Source organism: Excalfactoria chinensis, chromosome 14 (genome assembly GCF_039878825.1).
Source record: "Excalfactoria chinensis isolate bCotChi1 chromosome 14, bCotChi1.hap2, whole genome shotgun sequence".
Taxonomy (NCBI): Eukaryota; Metazoa; Chordata; class Aves; order Galliformes; family Phasianidae; genus Excalfactoria; species Excalfactoria chinensis.
The window spans coordinates 1,494,373-1,518,560 of record NC_092838.1 but is presented as its reverse complement, the minus strand read 5'-3'; the positions used below and the strand labels follow the sequence as shown (position 1 = coordinate 1,518,560).

At 47.7% G+C, this 24,188-nt stretch overlaps 1 protein-coding gene across 2 annotated transcripts in view; it reads left to right on the top strand.

The window, feature by feature from the left end:
- The window catches only part of XPO6 (exportin 6), a 40,837-nt gene continuing 16,649 nt past the window's right edge, over window positions 1-24,188 (top strand). For both annotated transcript variants that reach the window (XM_072349179.1, XM_072349178.1), the window contains exons 1-9: window positions 1-308; window positions 11,516-11,606; window positions 12,565-12,677; window positions 15,738-15,935; window positions 16,473-16,632; window positions 17,033-17,110; window positions 17,784-18,237; window positions 21,183-21,309; window positions 22,090-22,199. In XM_072349179.1, coding sequence (XP_072205280.1) covers window positions 306-308; window positions 11,516-11,606; window positions 12,565-12,677; window positions 15,738-15,935; window positions 16,473-16,632; window positions 17,033-17,110; window positions 17,784-18,237; window positions 21,183-21,309; window positions 22,090-22,199 — 1,334 coding nt within the window. In that variant the 5' untranslated portion in view covers window positions 1-305. The remainder of the gene's footprint in view (window positions 309-11,515; window positions 11,607-12,564; window positions 12,678-15,737; window positions 15,936-16,472; window positions 16,633-17,032; window positions 17,111-17,783; window positions 18,238-21,182; window positions 21,310-22,089; window positions 22,200-24,188) is intronic.

Sequence of the window (24,188 nt, the reverse complement as noted above, 5' to 3'; positions counted from 1 at the left end):
GGGGCGGGCAGAGCCGCAGGATGCGCCTGGAGGAGCCGCGGCCGCTCCGCCTGTAGCTGCGCCGCTCCCGGCCCGGCCCGGCCCGCCACCCGCAGCGGCCTGCCCTCCGGCGGCCCTTCCCAGCGCCCCGGGGCTCCCCGTGCTCGGCGGCCGGGAGCGGGCCCCGGGGCCTGGGAGGAGGCGGCAGCAGCAGCAGCAGCGGCGGCTCTGCGAACGGGGGGTGCCTCCGGGGCTGCGCGGCCATGAGGTGAGCGGAGCGCGGCGCCCAGCGCAGAGCCGCCCCGCGGGACGGACGGCCCGCAGCCATGGTGAGTGCGGGGGGAGCGCGGCCTGCCCGCAGGGAGGGGGCTGTAGGAGGGCGTCGGGCGGCCGTGAGCACCGCGGCGCCGCTGGGAGCGGCCGTACGATGCCCCGAGCTGGGGGGGGTTGGCCGGGCCGGGCCGGACCGGGGCCTCGCCCAGCTGTTCCCCTCGGGCCTGGGGCGACAGGCCGCATCTCCGAGTGACGGAGCGCCGTGTGGAGCTGCCCCTCGGCCGGGCTGTACGTGTGCTTTGATTTGCACAATCCTTCCTTTATTTTCCTTCTCGATAAATGGAAGAAGAGGCGTGTTCGGCGTCCTGCTCGCGTTCATCCTGCCTGTACTATATCTCCGGAGGGCCGCAGCACCGTTCCGGGCACACACAGGGCCGTGTTAAGCAATGACGGTCGCCGTTATTGTTTTTCCACTCCTTCCAGGTGTGGAAGGGAGGCCTGGCATTGCCCAGTGTGCTCTGCTGGCAGAGGGGAGCTCTGCGCACAGACGGTGCTCAGAGAATGGGGAGCTGCCCTCTGCCTGCCCCACCACGGCCTTGCCAGGTGATTGCTATTGGTGCCAGTCTGGTTTCCAACCTCTCTTTGTTCTAAGCTCCCTCGGATGCTGCAGGCCCAGGCTTTGCAGCCTTTTCCTTCTGGGAGTTGGGATCTTGCTCTGCAGTTGTGAATTTCTCACCTGACATAGGAGGGAACGAGCTCCTGCCCAACACCACAGCTCCTGGTGGCGGCTTTGGCCTAAGCTGCAGGCAAGGGCGATGTTCTCGAGGCCGTTCTTCTCAGTGAATACCCCCCTTCAAGTAGGTGAATAAAAATTGTGGTGTGGGGTTTTGGTGATTTGTTGGACCCGTTTAGCAAGCTGCTGCTGTGCATGTGAAAAGAGGTCAGCAAGTTCTGTGCTTCAGGGGAACAGCAGTAACCTCAGATAACAAAGAGACTTCTTAATTTTTTCCATCACCTTCATTTATACGTATTCTTTCAGTCTGGCGAATTACGTGTTGTTTTCTTTTACCTTGAGCATTCAGCTTTTGGTTCAGTTACAAGCCAAGTAGTAGGCATGGCAGGTGAGAAGCAGTCATCAAGCTACACTGCAGGATTTACTGTTGTAACGCTTCATGTGACTCCCGTGCAAGATTTTCCTTCTGTTCCACTCTTCTTGGAGCCTACAGATGGGCCTCTTCTGCTGCTAGCACACCCTCCTTCCCGGAAACAGTTGGACAAGTGTGAAGATGAGATTCTGTAAGGCACACTGGGAATGAATGCAGCATAATTAAACTGCGCTGTAAAAATCCAGACTCGGGAAAGCAGATTTTATAACTTGAAGTGGGTTAAAACTGCAGGCTGTAAGCAGGAGGAGCAGTGATGAGCTGGAGCTCGATTAACTGAGGAGGAGTGATGAGAGCAGCGGAGTCGGTGAGAGAAGCATCAAAGGCAGGAGGAGAAGCTGCAGTGACACTCAGTGTGCTCAAAGACTGTGTGTGTGTCGTCAGCATGTGCCACCTTAGGGTGCTGTGTTCCACAAATCTTACACTACTGATAAGGAACTCCTAGAGCAGAGCAAAAAGCATTAGTGTGTTTCCTGCTCAAGCATTGGGTTCCTCCTGGCTGATTTAAAAAGAAAGAAAAAAAAGGAAAAGCTTAAGAAATCAATGTTGTCTGTGGAACCATTCCTCAAATGCAGTGTTTTGCATCCAAAGAAACTATGCGTTTGTTTCATTGCTGATTCTTCACCTCTTTTTCTGCTTCTGCTATCAAAGTTGGATCATCTCTGAAGCTGTCAGAGGTCATTTGTGATCATCGGGGCATAGCAGTCACCAGGTAATGCTTTCTGAACCCTCATGGGAGGATGCAAGTCAGGCGGTTACCTCCTAGAGAATGTCTTCTTTGTCTGAGACCTGTGTCATGCCATCCATCAGAATTACACCTCGGGGAAGGCTCTCCTTCCCAGCCGTATCGTTTTGCTTGCTATCTGGCTCTAAAGATGCAATGTGAAATCAGCTGTTCTGTCAGAGAACTGCAGACAGACTTCTCAAACCCTGTGTTAGCTGTGCAGCAGGCACTCGCCTTTCCTGGTGTCGCTAGGCCTCAGAAATGTGTAGCAAAGTGGGAAGCACACAACAGGAGCAGCAGCAGTGGTTCCAAAAAAGCCTGTGTCCCTCATGTGAAGCATAGCCTGCAGAAATGGAAGGAGGCAGTGGGTGTGTATAGCTTGAGTCTTTCTAGGTTTTTCACAGCAGCATCTTAACTTTTATTTTACATCCCTGTTATCTTTTTTCTTAGCACTAAGTACTGTCATTTTCTTATGCTTAAAGCCTCCTTTGAAGAACTGAGAGTGGTTTAAGCCTTCCATCTGCTAAGGAATCAAGTATGTCCGGATCACAGTGTACCTTGCCAGGTTGTTGGTGAGCTGTAAGTTATTCTGTCACCCTTGGTTACCAAGGAGCTTGCTGCTGTGAGTGATGGGAGCAGCCCACGTCTATTATGGATGTTGCTGCAGCTCAGTTGGTGGCCCTGTGGCTAAAGCAGGTCTATGGACTCAGTGAGGCAATCCCATGTTAGTGGCATCAGGAGCAGCCCCACTGAATGTGGCCTGGGATCAGCCTCTTGCTTTTGTGGTCATCCTGCTGCTGGAGGTCCTTAAACTGGGCTGTTTGGGCTTCTGCTTCTACCTGGGGAGCTGTGGGATGCCCTGCAGTGAGAGATGGAGGAGAGCAGGGTAAGGGTGTGCGATGTTGGTGCCACCAGGACAGGAAGCACTGAGGTCACCTCTGCTCCTTGGAGATGGTGGAGGTGACGCTGGGAGCTGGAAGAGTGACAGTGGGGCACAGTGGTCCTTATGGGCCCCTTCCAACTCAGGATATTCTATGACAGCACCAAGCTGTGCAGTGTCACAGCCTGCATTCTGACAGCTTTTGGGGGATGTGCAGAAAGCACGGGGTTCAAAAAGAAAAATAAATCATTTTAGAGCTGTTCTGACTTACTACTGAAAGAGAAACGAGAGAATAGGAACTTGTCAGAGCTGGGGCTGGGACTTACATCTGGGTTCCTTTTTCAGCCTTCGAGTCACGCAACTTTTTTCTGCCCCTCTGTAGCATCATCCCCATCTTATTAAATCATAAAGTGAGAGCTGTGGTTTTACACCTGCGAGCTGTTCACCTGTTTCCTAGTGCTGCAGAAAGCAGTATATGGTGTTACACCACAACATTCAACACAGTGGTCTGCATTCCCACCTACCTATAAGCACATCACTTGTCATGTTTCAAAGGCTGGGTAGCTAAATGCTGGTTCTACTGTCTGCAGTCTGGTTAAAAGGTATGAAGGCAAAAGTATTGAGCCTTAAAGTTCCCTTGTACTATCTGGAGAAGCCTCTTGTTTCTGACTGATGTTTGTGGCTGAGAGGTGAGCGGTGGCTGCTGGCATTGTTTAAGGGGAAAGCATTAAAACCTGGTGCGTGCAATGAAGCTCATGCAGCAGGGTTCATTGCTGCAAAGAGGTGTATCAGTATGCAGATGCCTAACAGCTGCTTGGAGCTTGTGTTCTGCGCAGTTACCCAATGTATGTTGTTAGGTGATGCCTTTTAGGTCAGGAAAAGGGTCTGCTTACATGCAGTGTAGGGGAGGGAAAGAAATAAGCGCTTTTATGTCTGTAACTGGCACCTGGCTGGTAGTGTTTTATGCTGTGAAATCCTTCCAAAGTCATTGTCCTCTGTCAGTCAGCAGGTATTCCCTGGCAGTAGCTGTGTCTTCATTTGGGTCACTGCTGCCTTGGCCTTCTCTGTATCTCAGTTATTGACATGGCACCTTCCTTTTTATTTTAAGATAAATGAGGTCTTTACTAGCTTTGTCTTCTTGAAATGAAGTGCTTAGAATGCCATGTTTATAGGTGAAGGATGCAACAGGTGCCCGATGTGTTGGAAGGGTCTCTTTGTTCCAACACAAGTGTAAATATTAACAGTTTGGTAGAGGAAAAGCAATGAGCTTCTTTCTGTGCGGGTTATCTTGGCTGAGCAGTAGCTCTGCTCCAAGCAGCCCCAGGGCTCTGCCTGCAGTCAGAAGCACAGAGGGAAGAGTTCTTAGATGGTGTTCCTTCAGCCACGTCACTAATTCCTTACTTTTTTCCCCCAGTGTTCCCTGATTCCCACCCATGGGGATCAATCTGAGAACATTTCTTTTACAGTTTCCCAACACTCTGCGTTTGTGCTCCAAATCTCCTGTTTGTTTCGGCATCTCCAAGTTTGTAGCTGGGTCTGCAACTCTCTGTGTATTTTTAGCACTTTGATTTGATGTTTTCTTACAGCTTTAATTGCAGCGTGGAGATGGGTTGTCACATTTCCTTTGTCCCCTTTTTTGTGTAAGCAACGTGCTCATCTCATGTACTTTCTGCCTTGTCAGGGTGCCAAGCCTGCACTGAAGGCGAGGGGCTGGGGGTGTTGCCTTCTGGAGAGAGGATTTTTTTTCCTGATGGGGGGTGATTTTGTCTGCAAATTGTGTCGTGCTTGATTGATGCTGTGTTGCTGCAGCGGGTGAGGTGATTTCTTATACGTTACAATGCTGCCAGTTCTTTTCTGCTGGACTGAGGGCAATGTCCAGCTTCTTCCCCTGAGATTTGTGTGAGCTTAGGAACCTGAAACCACTCCAGGAGCTGAGGCTGGTGTCCGAGAGCAGAGCAGGACTCTGCAGGGGCAGCTGCAGGGAGCAGCTCTTCCGTGGTCAGGCTTGAAGGAAAGAGGAAGCCAAAGCAGTCGGCAGCCTATGATCTATGCTGTGCGAGCTGAGGTAGGTGCTCAGCAGCGGGGGTTTGCTGCTCACAGCCCTGTGTGGGGCTCAGCCTGCAAGGCAGCCAGCACTCAGGAGAAAGACTTTACTTTGCAGTGGGCCCCAGCGCTGCAGGAGGTTGCAGGGAGAGGAGCAGGCTGCTGCTGGGAAACAGCCCAAGGAGCTGGGGCGCTGCGGGTGTCAACATCTTGTTTTGCTTTGCTTTAAGCAGCCTAGATGCTTTTCCTGAACGTACTGTTCTTTGGAAGCATTAATTAAAAAAGAAACTAAGTCTTGCTGGCTTATTTCCGTGGTGTTATCCACATTATTTTCATGTATGCTCTTGAACCCAACACGAGTTTTAATGGTCTTTGCCAGGACTTTGCAATACTGTGAGCTTTCTCTTCTTTGACAGTGTCCTTGAAAGCACCACGTCCCTGCATACCGTGATCACCATGCTGGGATTTGGATTTTGCTGTTGCAGGGTGTTGGGCAAGGTGCAGCCCTTGTCCCAGGCATCCTGCAGCACCAGCCTTGCTTTGTTGGCCCCTGGCACGGTATCAGAGTTTTTCACAAAGTAAGGGGGATTTCTTTCTCCCTGCAGAACAGCTTGAGCTGCATCTGAATAGAAGTGCCATTTTCAGAAGTTGCTGAATAAGTGTTTTCTTCTTGCATTCACTTTCTTCTTTATTTACTGTAATACTTTCAATTTCCAGCCACGCACATGTGTGTACCCTCAGACTCCTAAAGTTGGGCCTGCAAACAGCTGCAGTTCGGAGTGTTTGTCCACACGTTATTGAGCTGTCTGCAGGCTCAGATACAAGGGAGTTTGGATTTGCAGTTGTAGAGGCAGTAAAGTATTTGAGAAGTGTTCTGGAAAAGCTGTTAACGCTTCATGGACATCTTGGTGCTGATACACACCAGGTGACCCATATCACATCTTCACGCTTTACCAGTCTCTCTTCCTCTCTGGTCAGAGGAGCTGCTGCATTTGTGTGAGTCAGGAAGAGCAATCTTTATAACACAAACAGGCAAATATCCATCTGCAGGAGCAGTGCTTTGTAGGAAGACGCAGCAAAAACTTGAAGACGTTTCTTCTTGGTTTATCTCCCCCTCCCCCAGAGTGCTTCTGTCCAAAATACTGAGGGTTTGGGTTCTTCCCCCCATTGCCTTTTAAAACGTGGGTTATTTCAGATGAAATGCCAGGGGATCTCGAGGTCAGTATGTTGTGTGCATTTGCCTGTGGGGCCAGAGCTGTGATCCTGTCTGTGCATGCATGCCTGCGTTCCCCTCTGCAGAGGAAAGGGGAAGTGGTCTGTGCCCTGCAGCTGCTGTCTCACACCTGTGACCATCACAAGGAAGGACAGGGCTGTCCTGTGCAGTGTGGGACATGGCGGAGCCCCCAGGGGTGTCAGTGAAGTGGGTGGGCAGACCACAGTGCTGTAGAATCACAGCCCTGTGCCCTTTAGATGTGACTTTCTAGACTTTGCTGTAAGATTGCAAGTTCCTTATGAAACCTGGGAGAGAAGCAGAGCAGCATGTGCTGCTTCAGCACCTGCAGCACCCATCCAAAACACACGCTGTCACTTGCTGTTCTGATAATGTCCCAAACAGAAGTGTTCCATCAGTGATAGCTTAAGGAATAGTGGGCAGCAGTTGAGAACTGTCTGGGAGCAGCTCCTGGCTGCAGCAGGATCAATGGATTAACCTGTCCTAACAGCAGTTATCATATCACCTGTGTGTACCCATCTGATACCCCTGTACTATGGCAGTTTGCAGTCATGTCTGTGTGAGATGCTTCTACGCTTCTCAGCTGTACATAATGATTCTAGGAGCTATTTGTTCAGGGAAATAATGTGTTGCCAAGTCTTTTCCAGCATTAGTTGCAGTGCTTTGCGATTGCTGAGTTGCCATGTGTTGAGCATCCTTTATGAGCAGCAGAATGACTGCTGAGATGACCCCAGGAAAGGATCTGCCTCAGACACCTGAGCCTGTTAATCAAAGTTCAGCCTTAAAACCTGAACCCAGGTAACTGAACCTGCCTGTACAAGGTGATTTAAGAAATACGATCCTATAGGTATTCTAAAAGGTGCCTGATTACCTGTGTACCTGGCAGTGTTTACAGGTAAGGTGATCTCTTTATCTTGCTCCAGAAATCAGCTTATCACTGCTGCCTTTCCGTAGCCTGCTCTGTGCAACGCTGTTCAGCCTGTGGTTGTTTTTAGGCTGATGTTTCAATGAAACACATTGATTCCTGAATTGATGAGCAGTAGAGGCGGGATTCCCCAGCTCTCATGCTGGACATCAGCTTTGTCACAGAAGATCTGAGCACAGCGTAGCATGTTTGCAGCCTCCTTCATTCTTCACTGCCCTTAGAGCAGTGATTCATGACTTTCATGGTAGATTTTTGGCTTAAATTGCAATATAAGAGAAATGAGTTTGCAAAATCAGCATCTTGCCTGTGAACTGCAGGAGTGGTGGCTCTTGGAGCAAACGAAGCAGACGACTGCTTTGTGTGCTGCAGTGAGGAGGACTCCTGAAATGAGCCTGCCCTGCTCTCACAGCACAGTGAGGCTCAACCTAGTTTCGGTTCGTGAAACCACAAAAACATGTCTGAAATGCAATGAGGAAATTGAGAGCAAAGATGGAGCGTGCTTGATATCATCAGCAGCGTGCTCTGCCATGGGGCTGTGCACGGCTTCCTATCTGAAGGCTTCCGTGCAAGCCTTACAGTTCTGTCTGAGACCTGTGGATTGGGTGTGAAAACCCAGTTTTCTCTTAATAGCTACCTAAGGACAACAGCACAGCCCTGCTTGGAGCTGTACAGCTCTGCCTCGGTGTAGCACGTGTTCATCCTTTCTGCAGCATGTTTTAGTTTTTTAAGCACTCCATAGTACTGACTTTGTTGCTGCTGTGCTTCAGTTCTTCCTTGATCTTCTCTGCACAGAGCGGCCCGCAGCTGCTCTGATGTTCACTGAAGCTATGCCAATGCTGGTGCTTTGCTGGTGGCAGCAGAAGGAAGTCTGTGGTGAACCATGTAGGCCTGAAATGACCCAGCACCTTCTAATGCCATAACTGCTGATGTGGTAGTTTCTGTTACGTTGGGGCTGGAACAGGGAGGGACTCTGAAAGACACCGTGGTAATTGGTAAAGTGATTGTGTTAGGGCGCGTGCATGCACATGTGTGTAATTCAGTTATTCTTTACTGCGTGCTTAAAAATGATCTGCAGTATTGTAAATAGTGTATCATAGAATGGCCTGGGTTGAGAAAGACCACAGTGATCATCTCGTTTCAACACCCCCCTTCTACCATCAGGGTCACCAACCACTGGACCAGGCTACGCAGAGCCACATCCAGCCTGGTGGTACCGGGAAGAAAATACAGCAGCAAAGTGTAGTGGTTTGTATCAGTGTGTGTGACTGTGCCCAGTAAGTGACTGCACAGGAGTGGATGCAGAAGGTTCCCAAGTGAAAGGGAATGGGACGGTATCATTTAGAGCAATTAACCCCCATGTTAACCCATGACAGCAAACAAAGAAGTGGAGGGGAAGCTTTGTAGGGAAGGTTGCCATAATTTTGTCTCGGTGATATCCATTTCCAAGTGCATTAAAAAAGCCCACAAAACCTCTTGCTGTTGTCATCAGCTGCAGGGCTGTATTTAGAGCATCATTTGTATGATCGATTCTCTGCTGAGCCATTAATAGCAGCCATCAAAAGGTTAACGCATGGGGTTTTATGGCCAAGCATTAGGGGAAAGCTTTCCTCTAGCAGAAACGATCACTTTCTTTTCTAAGGGCATTTATTCATGAAAGTGCAGTGACAATCTGGTGTGGCCATGGCCAATGAAGCCGGTGGTTGGGGCTGGCTGAGGCACACAGCTTTCCTGCTTAGTAGCTCTATAGAGAATAGAAAACAAAATCGGGGGGGGGGGGAGGGATTAAAAAAAGGCAAATGTGCTCTAAATGGAAGCTCTTCTGGAGAAAACTGAAATAGCTTCATGTGCTGTTATTGCTTTTATAAGCGCTTTCATGTTTCCCAGAATACTCCGGTGCTTTTGTAAGAGGGAGAATGTCTTTGGTTTGACATGAACTAAAATTAGCCTTGTGTGTTTTTCTGCTCAAATAAACGTGCCGAGTCTATATTGCAATCCCAACCCAATTCCTGTATCTGGAGACAGCTCTCATCACTATGGCCCCAAATGTTTTATCACTGTTATTACTGTCCTGTGTATTTTCTCCCTCTTGCTGCAGCTCTCATCACAGCGGTGATGCGGTGGCACAGGCTGCCCAGGGAGTGATGGGGTCACCATCCATGGAGGTGTTCAGAACTGTGGGGATGTGTGACGCTGTGGGCTGGGTTGGGGTTGGACCTGGGGATCTCTGAGGTCTTTCTTTTATTCTATTTCTTATTCTATGATTTCTTGAGGATTTCCTGGATGAAGAATGTCTGAATGTGCAATCGCTGGGTATTCAAGTAATTGCTGTTTGGAGAGGAAGCTGCAGGCTCACTTGTGAGTCTCGCTTGTCTGGTTGTATGGGACCAGTATTAAAGGTTGGAGCTCAGAGATAAATGCTGTGAGTAAGCAACAACACACCTCTGTCTTGATAAGTTATTGAATTGGCCCTAACAGAATTATCAGGACAGAGCTGGGGGTGGTCAGGGTGTAGCTCCACAGTGTCCTGGGTATTGGAGCTCCCACCCTGGTTACTGGCAGCCTCACTGGGTCAGATGGGCAATTCCAAGAGTGACATGCTTGGCAGGTCTGACGCCAGCATCCTGGCACGCTTGTTTTGTGTGACACCCAACCACGTGGTGGCCAATGGCACTGCCTCGAGCTGTGGGATTTGCTGGACTTAAGGAATCCCAAGTGGTGGGGCAGCATGGATGGTGACTCATGGAGTCTGACCTTGGCTGCTTCTAATGAATTGAGAAGCGCTGAGTGCTGCTGGCTCTGATTGCCTTGTGGGGCTGACCTCACCATTCCCACCCATCTCTGTGAGGCTGGGGCAGCCCCTGCTGTGTCTGTGTGCTGGCTGGGGCAGAGGCAGCAGCTCCTCTCCCAGACCCTGCAGTACCTTCTTGTCTCTTTCCTCTAACACAAAAGTGTCCTGGAGTGGAGGCTGCTTGTGAGTGATAATACTGGAGATATCACAGCGGGGTTCATTGCAGGTCCTGCAAACAGTTCTGTGTTCATTATGGCCTCACTGGATAATTCCTTTGGGCTGTCAGGTACACTAACTTGTACAGTCACTGGAGGCAGTGACAGTGGGTGCTTGCTTTCACTTAAGTTGATAAAGTGGCTTTGATTCGATTAAAGGCTATTTTAAGCCAACTGCTCGCTAGCAAAATGTTTTGTTCTATTTTTTGCTAATGTGGTCCTTGCTTTCTAGGGCACACACTTGACCGGAGGGGACAGGAAGGGGGTAGAAGGAGAAAAGAGGCTGAAATTCCATCTTCCTTTACTGAGCCATTGATGATGCTGTGAGAGCTGGGAGTGGGCAGCAGCAGTGCTCCTGTGGGCTGTCCGGCTCTGCTCCCTGCAGAAAGCTGCCGGTCACTGGTTGGGTTTTATTTTTAGAGGCAGAATGTTCAAGTTTTCTTCCCTGGTTTGCATTGTTTCTACGCAGAGGGAAGTTGGGCCCTGAATCTTGCAGCATTTGTTATTGATAGCATGAGATGAAAACATGAGAGAGAGGGGAATAGCACAGCCATGACATGCACCTGCAGTTTCCAAAGGCCATCCATTATTGGGTTCAGTTGGAAGGGAGCTGCAATGCAGGTAGAGGCCATCCTCAGTACTGGGATATTACTGGAATAAAAGCTCAGCTCCAGAGAGGCACCAAACTGCCATAACCTTGCACCTGCTGTGTCCCAGCCCTGTTTTATCAGACTCACCCATACTGAGCTGTAACTATTTCCAATAGTAAAAGCTAAATTTGGGTGCAGGGGGCCATTGTTCTTCAATCAAACCTCTAAATGCTTGTGTGTCCCTTCTCAAAGGGCTGGAAATGCTTTCATCTCTGGTTCTGCTGCTGCCACAGCCCCTTTGGTGATGCCGATATGCGCCCTCCCAGGCATCAGCTGGAAGCATCTTGGCTGGAATTTGCTGTTTATGTGAGAGTCGTGTGACACAGCTGAGCTGACTTGTGGCTACCGACCACCCCCAGGGGCAGCGAGGAACCTTCTCCCACTGGTGTCATTGCTTAATGCAACTGAGCAAGTGATCCCTTAGCGGTGGGCCAGACTTTACCTCTGACAAACCTTGTTGTTGCTGGGTGCAGTGAGTAGCATGAATTCTGCATTGCTTTGCCCTCTACCTGGATTTCATTCTTCTGCTTTTGTGGGACAAAGGATGTTGACCTCCGAGTGCTGTCTTTTAAGAAGTCATCTACACTGAATGCAATTCAGAGTGGAAATCTGCATTAACTCCTTCCTCTTGATGTTGTTTGCAGGCATCTGAAGAGGCCTCGCTCCGGGCTTTGGAGAGTTTGATGACAGAGTTCTTCCACAATTGCACAACAAATGAGAGGAAGCGGGAGATAGGTGAGTGCCTGCCCCTTCCAAGGGGCTGTCCCACTGCATCGTGTTGCCTGCAGACCTCAACAGAGGTCACTGTGCTTTTATTAAGTACGGTGGGGAAGAGTGTCCTGCCTGATTAATGTCAACTGACAAGGGAGAATAAACAGGGAGGTTTCATTTTGGGTGGTGTTATTGAATGTGTCCTTCTGAAAACCAGTGGAGATCATGCTGGTCCTCCAGAACAGCTTCCTGCTACTGTGCCTAATAGGCACCAATAGGTCATTCTGCTTTTCTTCTCAAAATTCTGCCACTTGTACAACTTCAGTGCAAAGGTATGATCAGTGTGAACAATTCATTCCAAAAATCTGGATGAATAAATAAGCAATTGGCCAAGGAATGGATCTCCGTCCTACCTTTTCATTTATTCCAAATGGAGGTATCACAAATACCACTGCTGTGTTTCTTTCTGTTTCTCCCTGTTCTCCTGGCCTAGCTTCAGGAAGGAAACCCACTGTGAAGGCTGAAATGTGGCCAGCCTGTGCAGCTTCTCCTTCCTGCCCCGTTTGGTGTGCAGCTGCCTGACCTGAGATGCCCACCAAACCCATCATTGGAGGTGCTGAGGCTTTTGGTGCTGATTTACAGCAAGCCAATGTCTCCTGAAGCAATTGCATTTAAACAAGGGCAATTTCTTACATATATATACATATTTTCTTTACAACTTGTCTCAGTGTCCAGCACTCAGCCTGCTGTAGTACTTCTGTCAGTTCAGAACACTGTTTGACATACCTATTTTCTTTTCATTAAAGCCTGCTGTTAGATTATGTTCAAGGCTTTTGAGTGTGATGCCCCCTGCCCTGGTTGTTTGAGTCACCCTGAACATGGTCTTTATTCCTGTGCTCAGTGTGCTATATATACATTGTTATGACTCTGTTTACAGCTTGAACATTCTAATGCATTTTCTAATACTTTGGTTTTTTTTCAGAGGAGCTTCTAAATAATTTCGCCCAGCAAATAGGAGCCTGGAGGTTCTGCCTCTATTTCCTGTCGAGCACAAGGAATGACTACGTGATGATGTACAGTCTGACTGTGTTTGAGGTAAGATATGTGTTGTTGTCTGCATGGTGCACTTTCCTTGTCTGATGCAGTTCTATATGACAATCGATTTGATTCGAAAATGTTCCTCTAAAAAGGCAGCCTTAATGAGGACAATGATACAGCTTCTTTTATTGCTCTCTCCTAAAGAAGTTATTTAATGGCAGGCTTACAGTAGGAGAATCTTTGTACACTAATTGAAGAATTAACTTCCTGGCATCTCTAAGTACAAATGACCTGCAGTTTCAGAGGCTGCTCGAGTTTTCTGCACCACGCTTTTAAAAACTACTGCTTTTATCCTCTCTTTATGGTCAAAAATGTGTTTGGTTACCTCCTACTAGCTGCTGCAAGCTGTGATACGAAGGGGTGAGATCAAATTGCTTTTATCTTTGAAATCTCTTTTTCTGACATGCCCTTTTTGGAATTACGTCCCGCAAGCTTGTGTGAGTTCTAGAGGGAAGGTCACTCTTAGAAGAGCATGTCCCACTTTTTACCTATTTATAAAAGAGAAAAAAAATATGTGGTTAGAAGCCTGAGTATTGGTGTGTATAGCTACTGGAAGAAGCGAAGTATTCTGTGCAAGCTTTGTCTTATCAGCTCGTTTCTCAGTGAGCAGCACATTGTCTTTCCCTGATGATATTCTGGGGTTTGGTTGTGGTCTACTGGGTCTTTTTTACTTTGTGCTCTGGGCTGGATTGCAGGCTGAGCCTTGCTCCAAATTCAGGGGATACTGATACCCTCTGCAGCGGCCTGCTCTGTACGCAGAGCAAACAACTCTGTTCTCAGAAGTTGCTCTGGCAGATTGTGTGCCTGTGTTGTTGTTGATGTCTTGAAGTAAAAGACTCCATTTATCCAGGGCTGTGAAGGGAGGAGGATGAGGTAGGTCTACGAATGGAATCTTCACGGCTCTTAACCATCAGGAGACCCTTCTCAGAAAGGAACGGCAGAAGTTGTTTGGAACGAATGTTACACAGGAACAATAATTCAACTGATTTTCATGAAGAGGAAAACATTTGGTTACTGAGCCTCTGGGCAAAGGGAGAAAGTAGTACTGAAAAAAAGAATTGTGCCCAGAACTAAGCAGAACAAAGAAATCACTGTGCAAGTGTAAAGTGAGGGAAGAGGTCCACAGCTCAGCTGAGTGATTAGGATCTCTCAGCAGAGAAGCTGGCATTCCTCATCTTAACTGCTGTAGCACTGTGCCTTTGGCTGTCCCTCTGCAGGTCTGCAGCTGTGCCATGGTCCTCAGCTCTGTGTTGAATGTTGATCCAACCATGAGTGGGGACCCAAGGCTCATCCCCAAAGCTTCCTGTGAATGTTGTGTTCTAGAATATCCCAACAGCTCACAGCTGGTCTGGTGTCAAAGTCCCCCTCCTGGTCCACTCCCATGTGAACTGTTCTCTCCTTTTGCTCTGGGAAAAGAGAATGCCCTCCCAAGAATGCTTCTCAGGTGAAGAAAGCTGCCGCTTTCACATGAATGGGATGAACTGTGTGCACAAGGGTGGACATTAATGCTGAAGCACCTGTCAGTTTTAGGGGTGCTTCAGAAGTTGTTCTGGACTTGTAGTGAGGAACTATCATTTGATTGGGCCCTTGTTGGTTTCTATGGAGTGCTTCTGGATCGTCTCTAGGGGAAAGGAATAAAGACCAAACAGCCTTTTAACTTCTTTGAGACGCTCTGTGTGTCTATGAGCCATCTGTATGTGTATACATCCATCCCTGCACACTGAACTGGTACCTCAGTACTGTACCTCTGACCTGCTCTGACCTTACGCACAGCTTTCCATGTCATACCCCAGAAGCACTGCCCAGCATTCCCTGCTGTTGCATTTTCCAGCTATATGCCTGCAAACGGCTACAGATAGTGCCCCTGCAGCAGGCCTCTTGTGTAAGTTATCCCTAGAGGCAGAGCAGCTAATGCTCCAAAGTCCCTAAATGGGATTGTAGCGTGACAGGGAAGCAATTTGTGACTCTTCTTATGGATTTTGTCTGCTTTTTTTTTAAGTGGACTAAAAGCTTTCTGTTTAAGTGATGCCCTGTCGCTGCAGAATCACTGCCTGAGAAACAACCTTCCAGCTGAGCTCCAGGAGACCTCCGGGGCCTTCAGAGCCATCGAGAGCTGAACTAACTTCCCTTCTGTGTTGTTATTCTGCCTCATGCAGGGTTATTTTTTCCTTTTAAAAGGGGAAGTGTGGATGTCCAGGGTTAAAAGCTCGAGGCAAGCAGCCAGCTCTGCTTGACCCAAGGCTGGTTGGTGTGGTGATGTGCCACGTGCCATCAGATGGTAGAAGTCATGTTTAGTGAAAATCTGATGTTGCAAGGGTTCTGTGAGTCTGATACTGTTGTATTGGGTGTGGAACTTCATTTGTCATTAGAACTAGTTTCTGTACACTGCATGGCTTGTAAGGGGTAGGCTTGGTGAGTTTTGCTCAGCAGCCTGAGCACTGCGGTCTTCCATTGCCCCAAGGACCCCATTACGTAGCAGAGCTTATTCAGAGGTGGTGGATCATGCTCTGTGGCCTCTGAAGCTGCTCTTGTTCTGCCTGCCTTAGTTCTCACACTCATCCTTGTGCTGATAAAGATAGCAGGGTTAGGGCTGCTGAGTAATTGTGGCATCTGAAATGGTGACTTTGCCTAGAAAGCCTGAGTCAGAGCTCTAGCAAGGGAAGTGTCTTCTCTCTTAACCTGCTGATGTCTCCTTGTTTTCTTATCTGCAGGCCTGCTCGTGGCAGCCAAGAAGCTTGAACTGCATCACTTGTAGATGCTTATTTTTTTTAACTGGCTGTGCATGATCAGTGAAAGGCATGGACAGATCTGAATCTGACAGATCTTATGGCCTTTCCCCATGCATTGTGGCAGGCAGCAACAAGCCTGAGGCATGACATGCAGTTATGTCTGAAAAGCTGCTGATAATATATATATTAAGATGCTTTTCCTTCAGGCACTATACCTGGCATCATGAAGGCTTATCCTATTCATACACCAAAGTGTTTATTTTCAGTGGAGCATGTTGTATCAGCTTGTTTAAGATGGTCTCATTGGGGAGCTCTGCTTCTTTTCCAGAACCTAATCAATAAGATGTGGCTTGGGGTCCCATCTCAAGATAAAATGGAGATCCGCAGCTGCCTGCCCAAGCTCCTGCTAGCTCAGCACAAAACTCTGCCTTACTTCATCAGGAACAAACTCTGCAAAGTCATTGTGGATATTGGCCGACAGGACTGGCCGATGTTCTACCACGACTTTTTCACTAACATCTTACAGGTAAGGAGTTTCTAAAGTAATGCCATTTCCAGTCTGAAGTATAATGCGGCCAACAGGCAGAGGTGCTCTCCATACCTGTGTCCTGTTGTCACCCAGTGCTGGCTGCAGCTGTCTGTGTGCTGTTGGAAGGAATGTTTTGGGTTTTTTATGGGGAGCTGCCTGGCTGATGGTGCAGGCTCTGAGCAGCAGCCCCATTACCTGGTGAAACCATGGGTTCTGAAAAGTGATAAGGTCAGCAGAAGACAGTAAATGGGAGGAACAAACTGTTATTGGTAAATATGCTGAAACAGAGAATGTGTGCAATGACATGATGAAAGCTCTCGTGAAACCCCAAAGATTCCCATAGTGCTTGAACTGTTGCAACATCGTGAGTTAATGTCTCAGGAAATTGAATCCTTGCAGTGCTGCAAACTGGGAGCTGTTACTCCTCAGTCCTGGAACAGCTGTGAGCTGCAGGCAGGATTGCTCATCTCCTCTTTGTGATCTGAAACTTTTCACAGAATGTTATCACATTGCATTCATGCCTTTTCCTCTCAGTTGATTCAGTCTCCTGTGACCACTCCTCTGGGACTGATCATGTTGAAAACAACCTCAGAAGAACTGGCGTGTCCACGTGAGGATCTGAGCGTAGCCCGCAAGGAAGAGCTACGTAAGCTGCTGCTGGACCAGGTGCAAACTGTGCTTGGACTCCTCACAGGTATGAGCTGGTGTGCTTGTAACTCTGAAACAACCATCTTCCTTTCTCACCCTTGTGGTGTTGGCAGGTTTGCACATTCTCGGAGCAGTGAAGCAAGGTGTGATTCATGTAGCAACTGCTCGTGCTGCTCAAGCACTTTACCTTTAGGTGCCTGGTTCAGATCACTACAAGGCAAGTTAGTGTAGCAAAGCAGTTAATACAGCTATGTGTGTCTCTTTTTGGAAGAGGGATTGTGGTTGCCTTCTCTTAGCGACCCTGAAACACATACTGAATGTTTGTACATGCAGGGCTCCTTGTTAAACCCCTTGAGATGTGTTTGAGAGGAACTATCTGTCTCTGGTACGTTAGTTAGATCAGTGTTTTTTTAGCAATCTGTTCTAAAAAATGTCTCTTTGGCCAGGTATTTTGGAGAGCATCTGGGACAAACACAGTGTTACTGCTGCCACTCCACCACCGTCCCCAACTTCAGGAGAAAGTGGTAAGGACAGCTAAAGCTGAGTCTTTATCTTCATGCTTCCATGTGTTTTAACTTGCAATACCAGGTATAGATTCTTTCCTTTACTGTCTGTTTCCTAAAGCTGTTCTTAGGCCAACAAATTCTGGGTAAGAAGGCTGAGCAGTGTCACGTGCACTTGCACGGACTGTTGGTCACTGAGAAGAAGTGCTGGGCAGGGTTTGGGTCTCAGCACCTCTGCTCTTACATAACCCACAAGCTGTCATGTGCAAGCAGAAGCAACTCTGCCAACTTCTGATATAATACGGCCATGCTGCAGAATTTATGCAAGCTCACATCAAGGATGCTCAAGTTCTTGAAGGGGATAAATTTTGTAACAGATCCCTAAAATACACATCATGCTGCTGTGGTTTTGTTTTGCAAAATGCTGTGTATGCCCTTCTCAGTAAAGCTGATGGGGCAGTACGGAGCTGCCCCTTGAACTTGTTTGTTGGAAGTAGTCCCCCAGCAACCCCTCTGATCTGATGTGTGGGATGTGTACAACACTTCAGGGTGTTCCACAACAAAAAATCTTGCTCATCTCAAACAGATCTGCGTGCTAACCTATGCTGGAGGCTCTGGTGGCTGTTGGGTTACGGCTGGGGCTTGCAGTTGCTTGGAAGTAGCTGCCTTGATTTGTAATGTGCTTTTCCCCCAGGTGACCTGCTGAGCAGCCTGTTGCAGAGTCCCAGCGCAGCCAAATTACTGAACCAGCCAATCCCCATCCTTGACACAGACAGTGAATACATCTGCTCCCTGGCGCTGGAGTGTCTGGCCCATCTCTTCAGCTGGATCCCTCTGTCCACCAGCATCACCCCCTCGCTCCTCACCACCATCTTCCACTTTGCCCGCTTTGGCTGTGACACACGTGTCAGGAAGATGTCATCGGTCAATGGCAGCAGCCAGAATGTGGGGCTGGGAGCAGAACGAGGCCGGCTGGGCGTCTTGGCCATGTCCTGCATCAATGAACTGATGTCCAAGAACTGTGTGCCTATGGAGTTTGAGGAGTATTTGTTACGGATGTTCCAGCAGACTTTCTACCTCCTGCAGAAGATTACTAAGGAGAATAACGCCCATACGGTGAAGAGCCGGCTGGAGGAACTGGATGAAAGGTAAGAGAAACCAAGCAGCCGAGTAGCTGTGCTAGGGCCTCTTGCTTTCTAAAGGACAGTCTTTATTGATTTGCGGTCATGCATGGTGTGTCTAATCGCCTTTTTTTCAGAGTTCTCTGCTGATGCTGACAGGCAGAAAGGTAGGTGCCCGCAGGTAAGGTTCTGCTCAGGGGCTCAGTTTGCCAAGTGGCCGTGGTGGCACAGGTTTGTGTTCTTTCCTGTCCTCTTCCTCCCCTTTCCCCGTTCGTTGCTGTTTGACTGCAGGTCTGAGGTGGCAGAAGAGCTGACCCTGCCCTTCATTCAGTTGTAACAGAGCAGCAGAAGAGGCACAGTGAGGTAAAGGCATTGCAGCATTCCCTTCGCTGGTCGGTATCTGCCTTCTCTGTCATAAACCCAAGTGCACAAAGAGTGCGTAGTTGTTCTGTGAGTCCTGACTTGAAAGGAAAGAGGAAACAGTCTCATGCTCTTTATTGAGATGTGACAGCTTCTGATTACTCTTACTTGTTTGGTTTTGTGGGTTTGTTTGTTTGTTTTTTGCTTTTAAACACCACTGAAAGGCGGCTCAGGGAGCTCTGCTCCCAGCAGTGAGTGCCTGGAGGCAGTGGGGGAAGCAGCAGCACAGCAGCACAGCAGTTGTGTGTTCTTATTGCTTTCCAGAAAGTCACTGCCACGCTGGTTGCCTACAACAGCCTGACTCTTTCATATCAGATATTGCTGCTTGTAGAATTGAGATTTGCCTTGCTGTTGTGTTGAGTGGCTGAACCTATGTGATGACAGCATGCTGCAGGGGTGGCTCAGTGCTGCCTTCAGTGCCTGCAGTGGGGAGATGAGCAGAGCTGGTGCTGATGTTGGCACGTGTTATCACTGTGTCAGTGTGCTCAGTACCTGGCTGTGGATGTGTGATGGTGGAAATGCAGCAGGAAGGGTTTTGAGCTTGTTTCTGCTCGATACCTACCCAGAAGTCAAAGTGAATTTGGAAACCAACTGTGGGCTTTTGGAAGAACTGACTTACGTGCTTCTTCCACAAAGCTCCCGTTTTCCATATCTTTAGATTCACTTGCAGCTCTGTGATACTGGATCTAGATGAGTTGTGGCTTCTGTTTAACAGTGAATTCTGCTTGCCCGTTTTGAGACTAACTCCCCTTCACTTTAGTATTGTTCCTTCCATAAAAGAAAGGCATGTCCCAGTACAGTGGAAACATGCCACCTCTGCATATGGGATATGTGCACAGAGAGCCAGGGTTGTGCACCTATCATCTGAGTGCATCTTCTGGACTTGGACTAACAATCCTACACAGAGTTGGCACTGATGAAGTTGTCATACCTCAGTAGATCACATCCCTGCAGCGTGTCTGCCCCAGGTCTCTCTCAGCAGCCTCTGGTGGTGGTGATTCCTTTTATTCTGTTATAAAGTCAGTGTTGCTTTGGAAGGATTGTGCTGCTGAAATAGTCAAGAAAAAGATTTAGCTTAAACTGCTTTACTGGTGTTGGCTTCAGCTGGAAGACGTGGAAAATATGGGAGGTGGGAATGCAAGATGTCCAGTGTGGGTAGAAGTGGTGGTGTGGATGTTGCACTATGGGCTCTGGGGCTTGCAGAGCTGGGCACAAAGTATGAATTTCTTTGGTCTCAGATCAGAACCTCTTAAAAAATAAAATAAAATCAGATAAAGGGAAGGAGGTGTTTGGGTCTGGATACTTATTTTTTGCTTTATTTTTGAAGCATTTGGTGAGTGGCCGGTTGTGTTTAGTGCTGATTCTTGTCGAGTGATCAAGTATATTGAATTATTTCATAGGATTATAATAACAAGCAGCATTGTAGCTCTGTTGGCTGGTAATGCTTCCAGTCTTGAATGCCTTGCGGTTAGAAGGAGCGTTTTTCCTCACCTCAGTTTGCAGAAGGGGGAGCAATGCAGTGCAAGAGAAGAAAACTGTTCACCCGTCTGAAGCTAAACCAAACTTGCTGCTGCTTTTTGAGGAGAGGCTTGAGGTACTCTTACACTTCAGAGCTCCTTGTAGCTGGGAAGGATGGGTTTCTGTGCCCACAGCCTTTGGAGCTCTGCTGCTTGTGCGTGGTGTTGCAGTGTGTCAGTCTGTGTACTGATGGAGTACTTCACTATTCTGTGCATAATCAATGTGAAGAGGATTTCTAGCCTTGGTGAAGCTTTCGTAGTGCAGGACGTGTCCTTATTCCACAATAACAGCTTATCCCGCTGTGCTCTTTGTAATTTTCCCCATGCAGAGTGCTCAGGAACCCTCTGTACTCGCACTGAGGTCATGCTCTTGCTGAGCTCCTGACGTTTTGGTAGCAGGCTTTTTTTGGATGTTCTTCCTTTTAGTACGATCCCAAGCATTGAAAAGTTCCCTGCTTTGGAGGAGGATTTGCCTTTATTGCCCAACTCAGTCAATGACAGGCTGGGTTCTGTTCAGAAGCTTTGGGATGACAGTCAGCCTTCTGCCCTGTGTAAGGAGCAACTCTTTCTGCCTCTCCCACTACCTCCTGTACATTTGTAACACGTGTATTGCTAACTTCTGCCTTAACTTCTTGCTTTCAGCTGAATTCCTCGGTGGTACAATGTATGTGACTAATCCTCTATACAACAGTAATACGAGTCTTGCTGTTACACACGGATTTCTCTAGGGTGGGGGATTATGTTTATTTGCAGGCCTGATTAAACTTGATTATATTTATCTGAATATTAAAGTTGCTTTTGACTAGATTGTCTTTTCTGCTGTTTCAGGTATTAATGGAATGAAGGGTTGCCCGTCCTGTAGGTAATTGTTGCAGGGCTTTACATTTTAATTGTTCTACTGCCTATTAATTATCACGTTCTTTTTTGTTTTTAATGAGAGGATTTAAAGTGAACTTATCACTGTTTCAATGGTATTGCTTTTCCCTGGGACGTCTTTTGCTTTCTCTTAATTCTGTTCTCTTCTTTCCATTGTAGCTACATTGAGAAGTTTACGGACTTCCTTCGTCTCTTTGTGAGCGTCCATCTACGAAGAATTGAATCCTACTCCCAGTTCCCCGTGGTTGAGTTTCTGGCACTGTTGTTCAAATACACTTTTCATCAGGTACTGCCCTGCAATGTTGTTTTTTCATGCTCTGTTCCTTGCGTTCAGTTATCTCATCCAGCAGGGTTAGTTTGGTTTGCCCCATGAGACTGATCTTTAAAGCTACCCCAGGTGAAGCAATTGGCGCATCTCACTGGCCCTCCTCCAGCATTACTGGGGATGTGCCTTAATGTGTTCCTGGATTTAGCTGGAGATGACAGGCACGTGTAGTTACCTTGTGAGAACAGGTTGTCCAGCATCTTAACTTCTGGTTTATTTGGGGCTTTGTTGGGTTTTTTCCTACTCTTTGGAATGAAAGGTATCTGGGAAACTCTATTCAGCTTACCTGTTTTGTGTTGCTTTTCTTCTGAACCTGCTGCTTTTACTGTATCTGAAGCTTTCCTTGTGTTTTTCAATGTTGCTCTTTAAAAGGAACTGGATTTTGATGCAGATTGTGTGCGGTAGTACCTGTCACAATGCAGTTTGGCCCTATTTACCTTCATGTGTAAATAAAGGCAAGGGTGTAGATCCATAAAACTCTGGAAGCTGGTGCAGCAAGCCATGAGTTGGGTTTGTGCTGAGCCCTTCTTAGTCATTTCTGGGTTCCCACCTTGTGTTGAAGCTCTTGTTCATCTTTTAAAATCTTAAGGCAGCAGATCTGCCCAGTGACCTCTTAGGAGCCTTTCAACGCAGCAGGAAGATGTTCCGTGGATTGAAGTACATGCTAACTAATATTCTCAACGTGTGAAATTGATATTGCCATCGTTTGTGAAATTTATTGTGATTTTTGATGTGTTTCAGCCTACCCACGAAGGTTACTTTTCTTGCTTAGACATCTGGACGCTCTTCTTGGACTACCTGACCAGCAAAATTAAGAGCCGTCTGGCTGACAAAGAAGCAGTGCTCAACAGGTGAGCAGGCAGACCGTGGCAGCTGCAGTCTCTCACGGTCACCATGGAAGGAGTGTGAGAAGCAAGCTGCTGCTTCCAGCTTTATGTGATCCAAGTCCTTTCTTTTTCTAGAAGTCACTGACTGTAATTGTGAATTTCAGAGTTTTGTCACACGCTGAACAGAATTCAAGCAGAAAAAAATAAAGGCAAGAAGGAAAGATCACTTAAAAACGTTGTATGTGAACCCAGCAGCCAGAGGAAGACAACTTTTGGAGGCTAAAATAGAACCGGAGCATATTTTTAGCTTGTTTTAGAGCACATTTTAGCTCATACTAGAGGAGGAGGCCACGGAGCGAGTTGCATAGTAAGGGTTCCCACAGCTCATACAACTACCTGATGAACTGGGAGTTCTTAAAATTTACATAGGATTGTGAATGCCTGTTAAAATGGAAGGATGTGTTTTTGAGAAATACTGATAGTGCTGTGTTTGAGAATTAAGTTCTGCTGACCCCTATAGCTGATTGCATGTATAAATTGCAGCAGTGGTTGGCAGCTCTTTTGTAGATGCCATCTCCTGAAATAGGTGGCTCTCTGCCATTCAAACAAGAAGAATAAGGTGAGTGTACTGGATCTTGCTCGGATTTGGTAGGCTTGGCAGTGCCATGGTTCACACCATATGCATTTCACTAATTGCACAAGGAAGCTTTTTTCCCTTTGAGCATATTAAATGTAAGTGTGGTTAGTTACCGAAAAGCAGCCTGGTGTCATGACCGCAAAGAACAAATGGGAACTGGCTTACAGCAGGCAGCTCTCTTCCTTTCAGCGTGGGAACTGCGTACTCTTAATTTCTCAAGCAGCAGTAGATATTTGCACTTAAACTTGGTGATCATTTGTTCCTGATTTGCTGCTGTCTGCCTAATGCTGCTGAGCTCTGCCTTGGCATCCTGCTCCCATTCATTGGGTGAATGAGTGATGCATGTTATCTTTACATCAGGTATTTTGTGACCAAGAGAGCTGAATCAGGCCCTGTCTGTCTTGGAGATACTGTGAAAGAAAAGGGAGTGGCATAAAAGTAGTTAAAACGTGTGCTGCTGCTTTGTCAGAACTACCTGTCCTTAATGATAGCTTCTATAGCCACGGCTTCCTTAATGCTTTAGACATGTAAACAGCTCAGTTTGACAGCATGGGTGTGGTTACACCACGGGAGCACAGATGAAATTTCCTGTTCTGTGGTTATAAATTGTGCATTTCGTACACACAGCAGTTGTACTTCTGGGTAAATTGCCCAATCTGGAGTTCTGTCAATTACCAAAAAGGTGGGAATTCAGCACCGTGCACAGAAAGCTGGCACAGCTGAGCTGGTGGCACAGCTGAGTACCTCATTGTTCCTTGAACCTTTGTTAGCAGGCCTTAGTGCCTGCTTTTCTAACCTGATCTCACCTAGAAGAGGACGTGGCTGGTTCTTATGGAGGACAAGCTGTGTTTTGAGGAAGGTGGTTGAAAAGAGAGAAAACAAACATAGCAAAACTCCAAACCCCCCATTGTCAGTGGTGGCAGCAGAGGTGCTGATGACTACTTATTTTGCAGCTTGGCATTATTTTATATGATCAGTGGGAAGGAGCATCTTCTGCTCTCTGTATCCGTTGCCTGGTACCTGAGGTGAAAGGGTATCTTTCAGAGACACGTGTTTGAAGTCATTATGCTAGAATTGCGAAAGGTAATGGCTTTTTTTTTCCAACAGGCCAAGGGTCTGAATTAATTGACTGTCAGCATAGGGGAAGAGGAGAGCACAACAACTCGCTTCAGGGACGTCCGCTTTTGAGGCAGTTCTACCCCCCCTTCATCTGTTCCGCATGCCCTGCCCACAAAGCAGAGCACCAGGCAGGCTGCTGAGGAGCAGATGGAGAAGGAAGAGGTGGTTGTGCCTCCTGTTCACGTACATCTGCCATTGCTCATGGCATAGCACACCTCCTGCCTTTTCTGTTTCAGTCTCCTGGGCTGCTGCTTTAG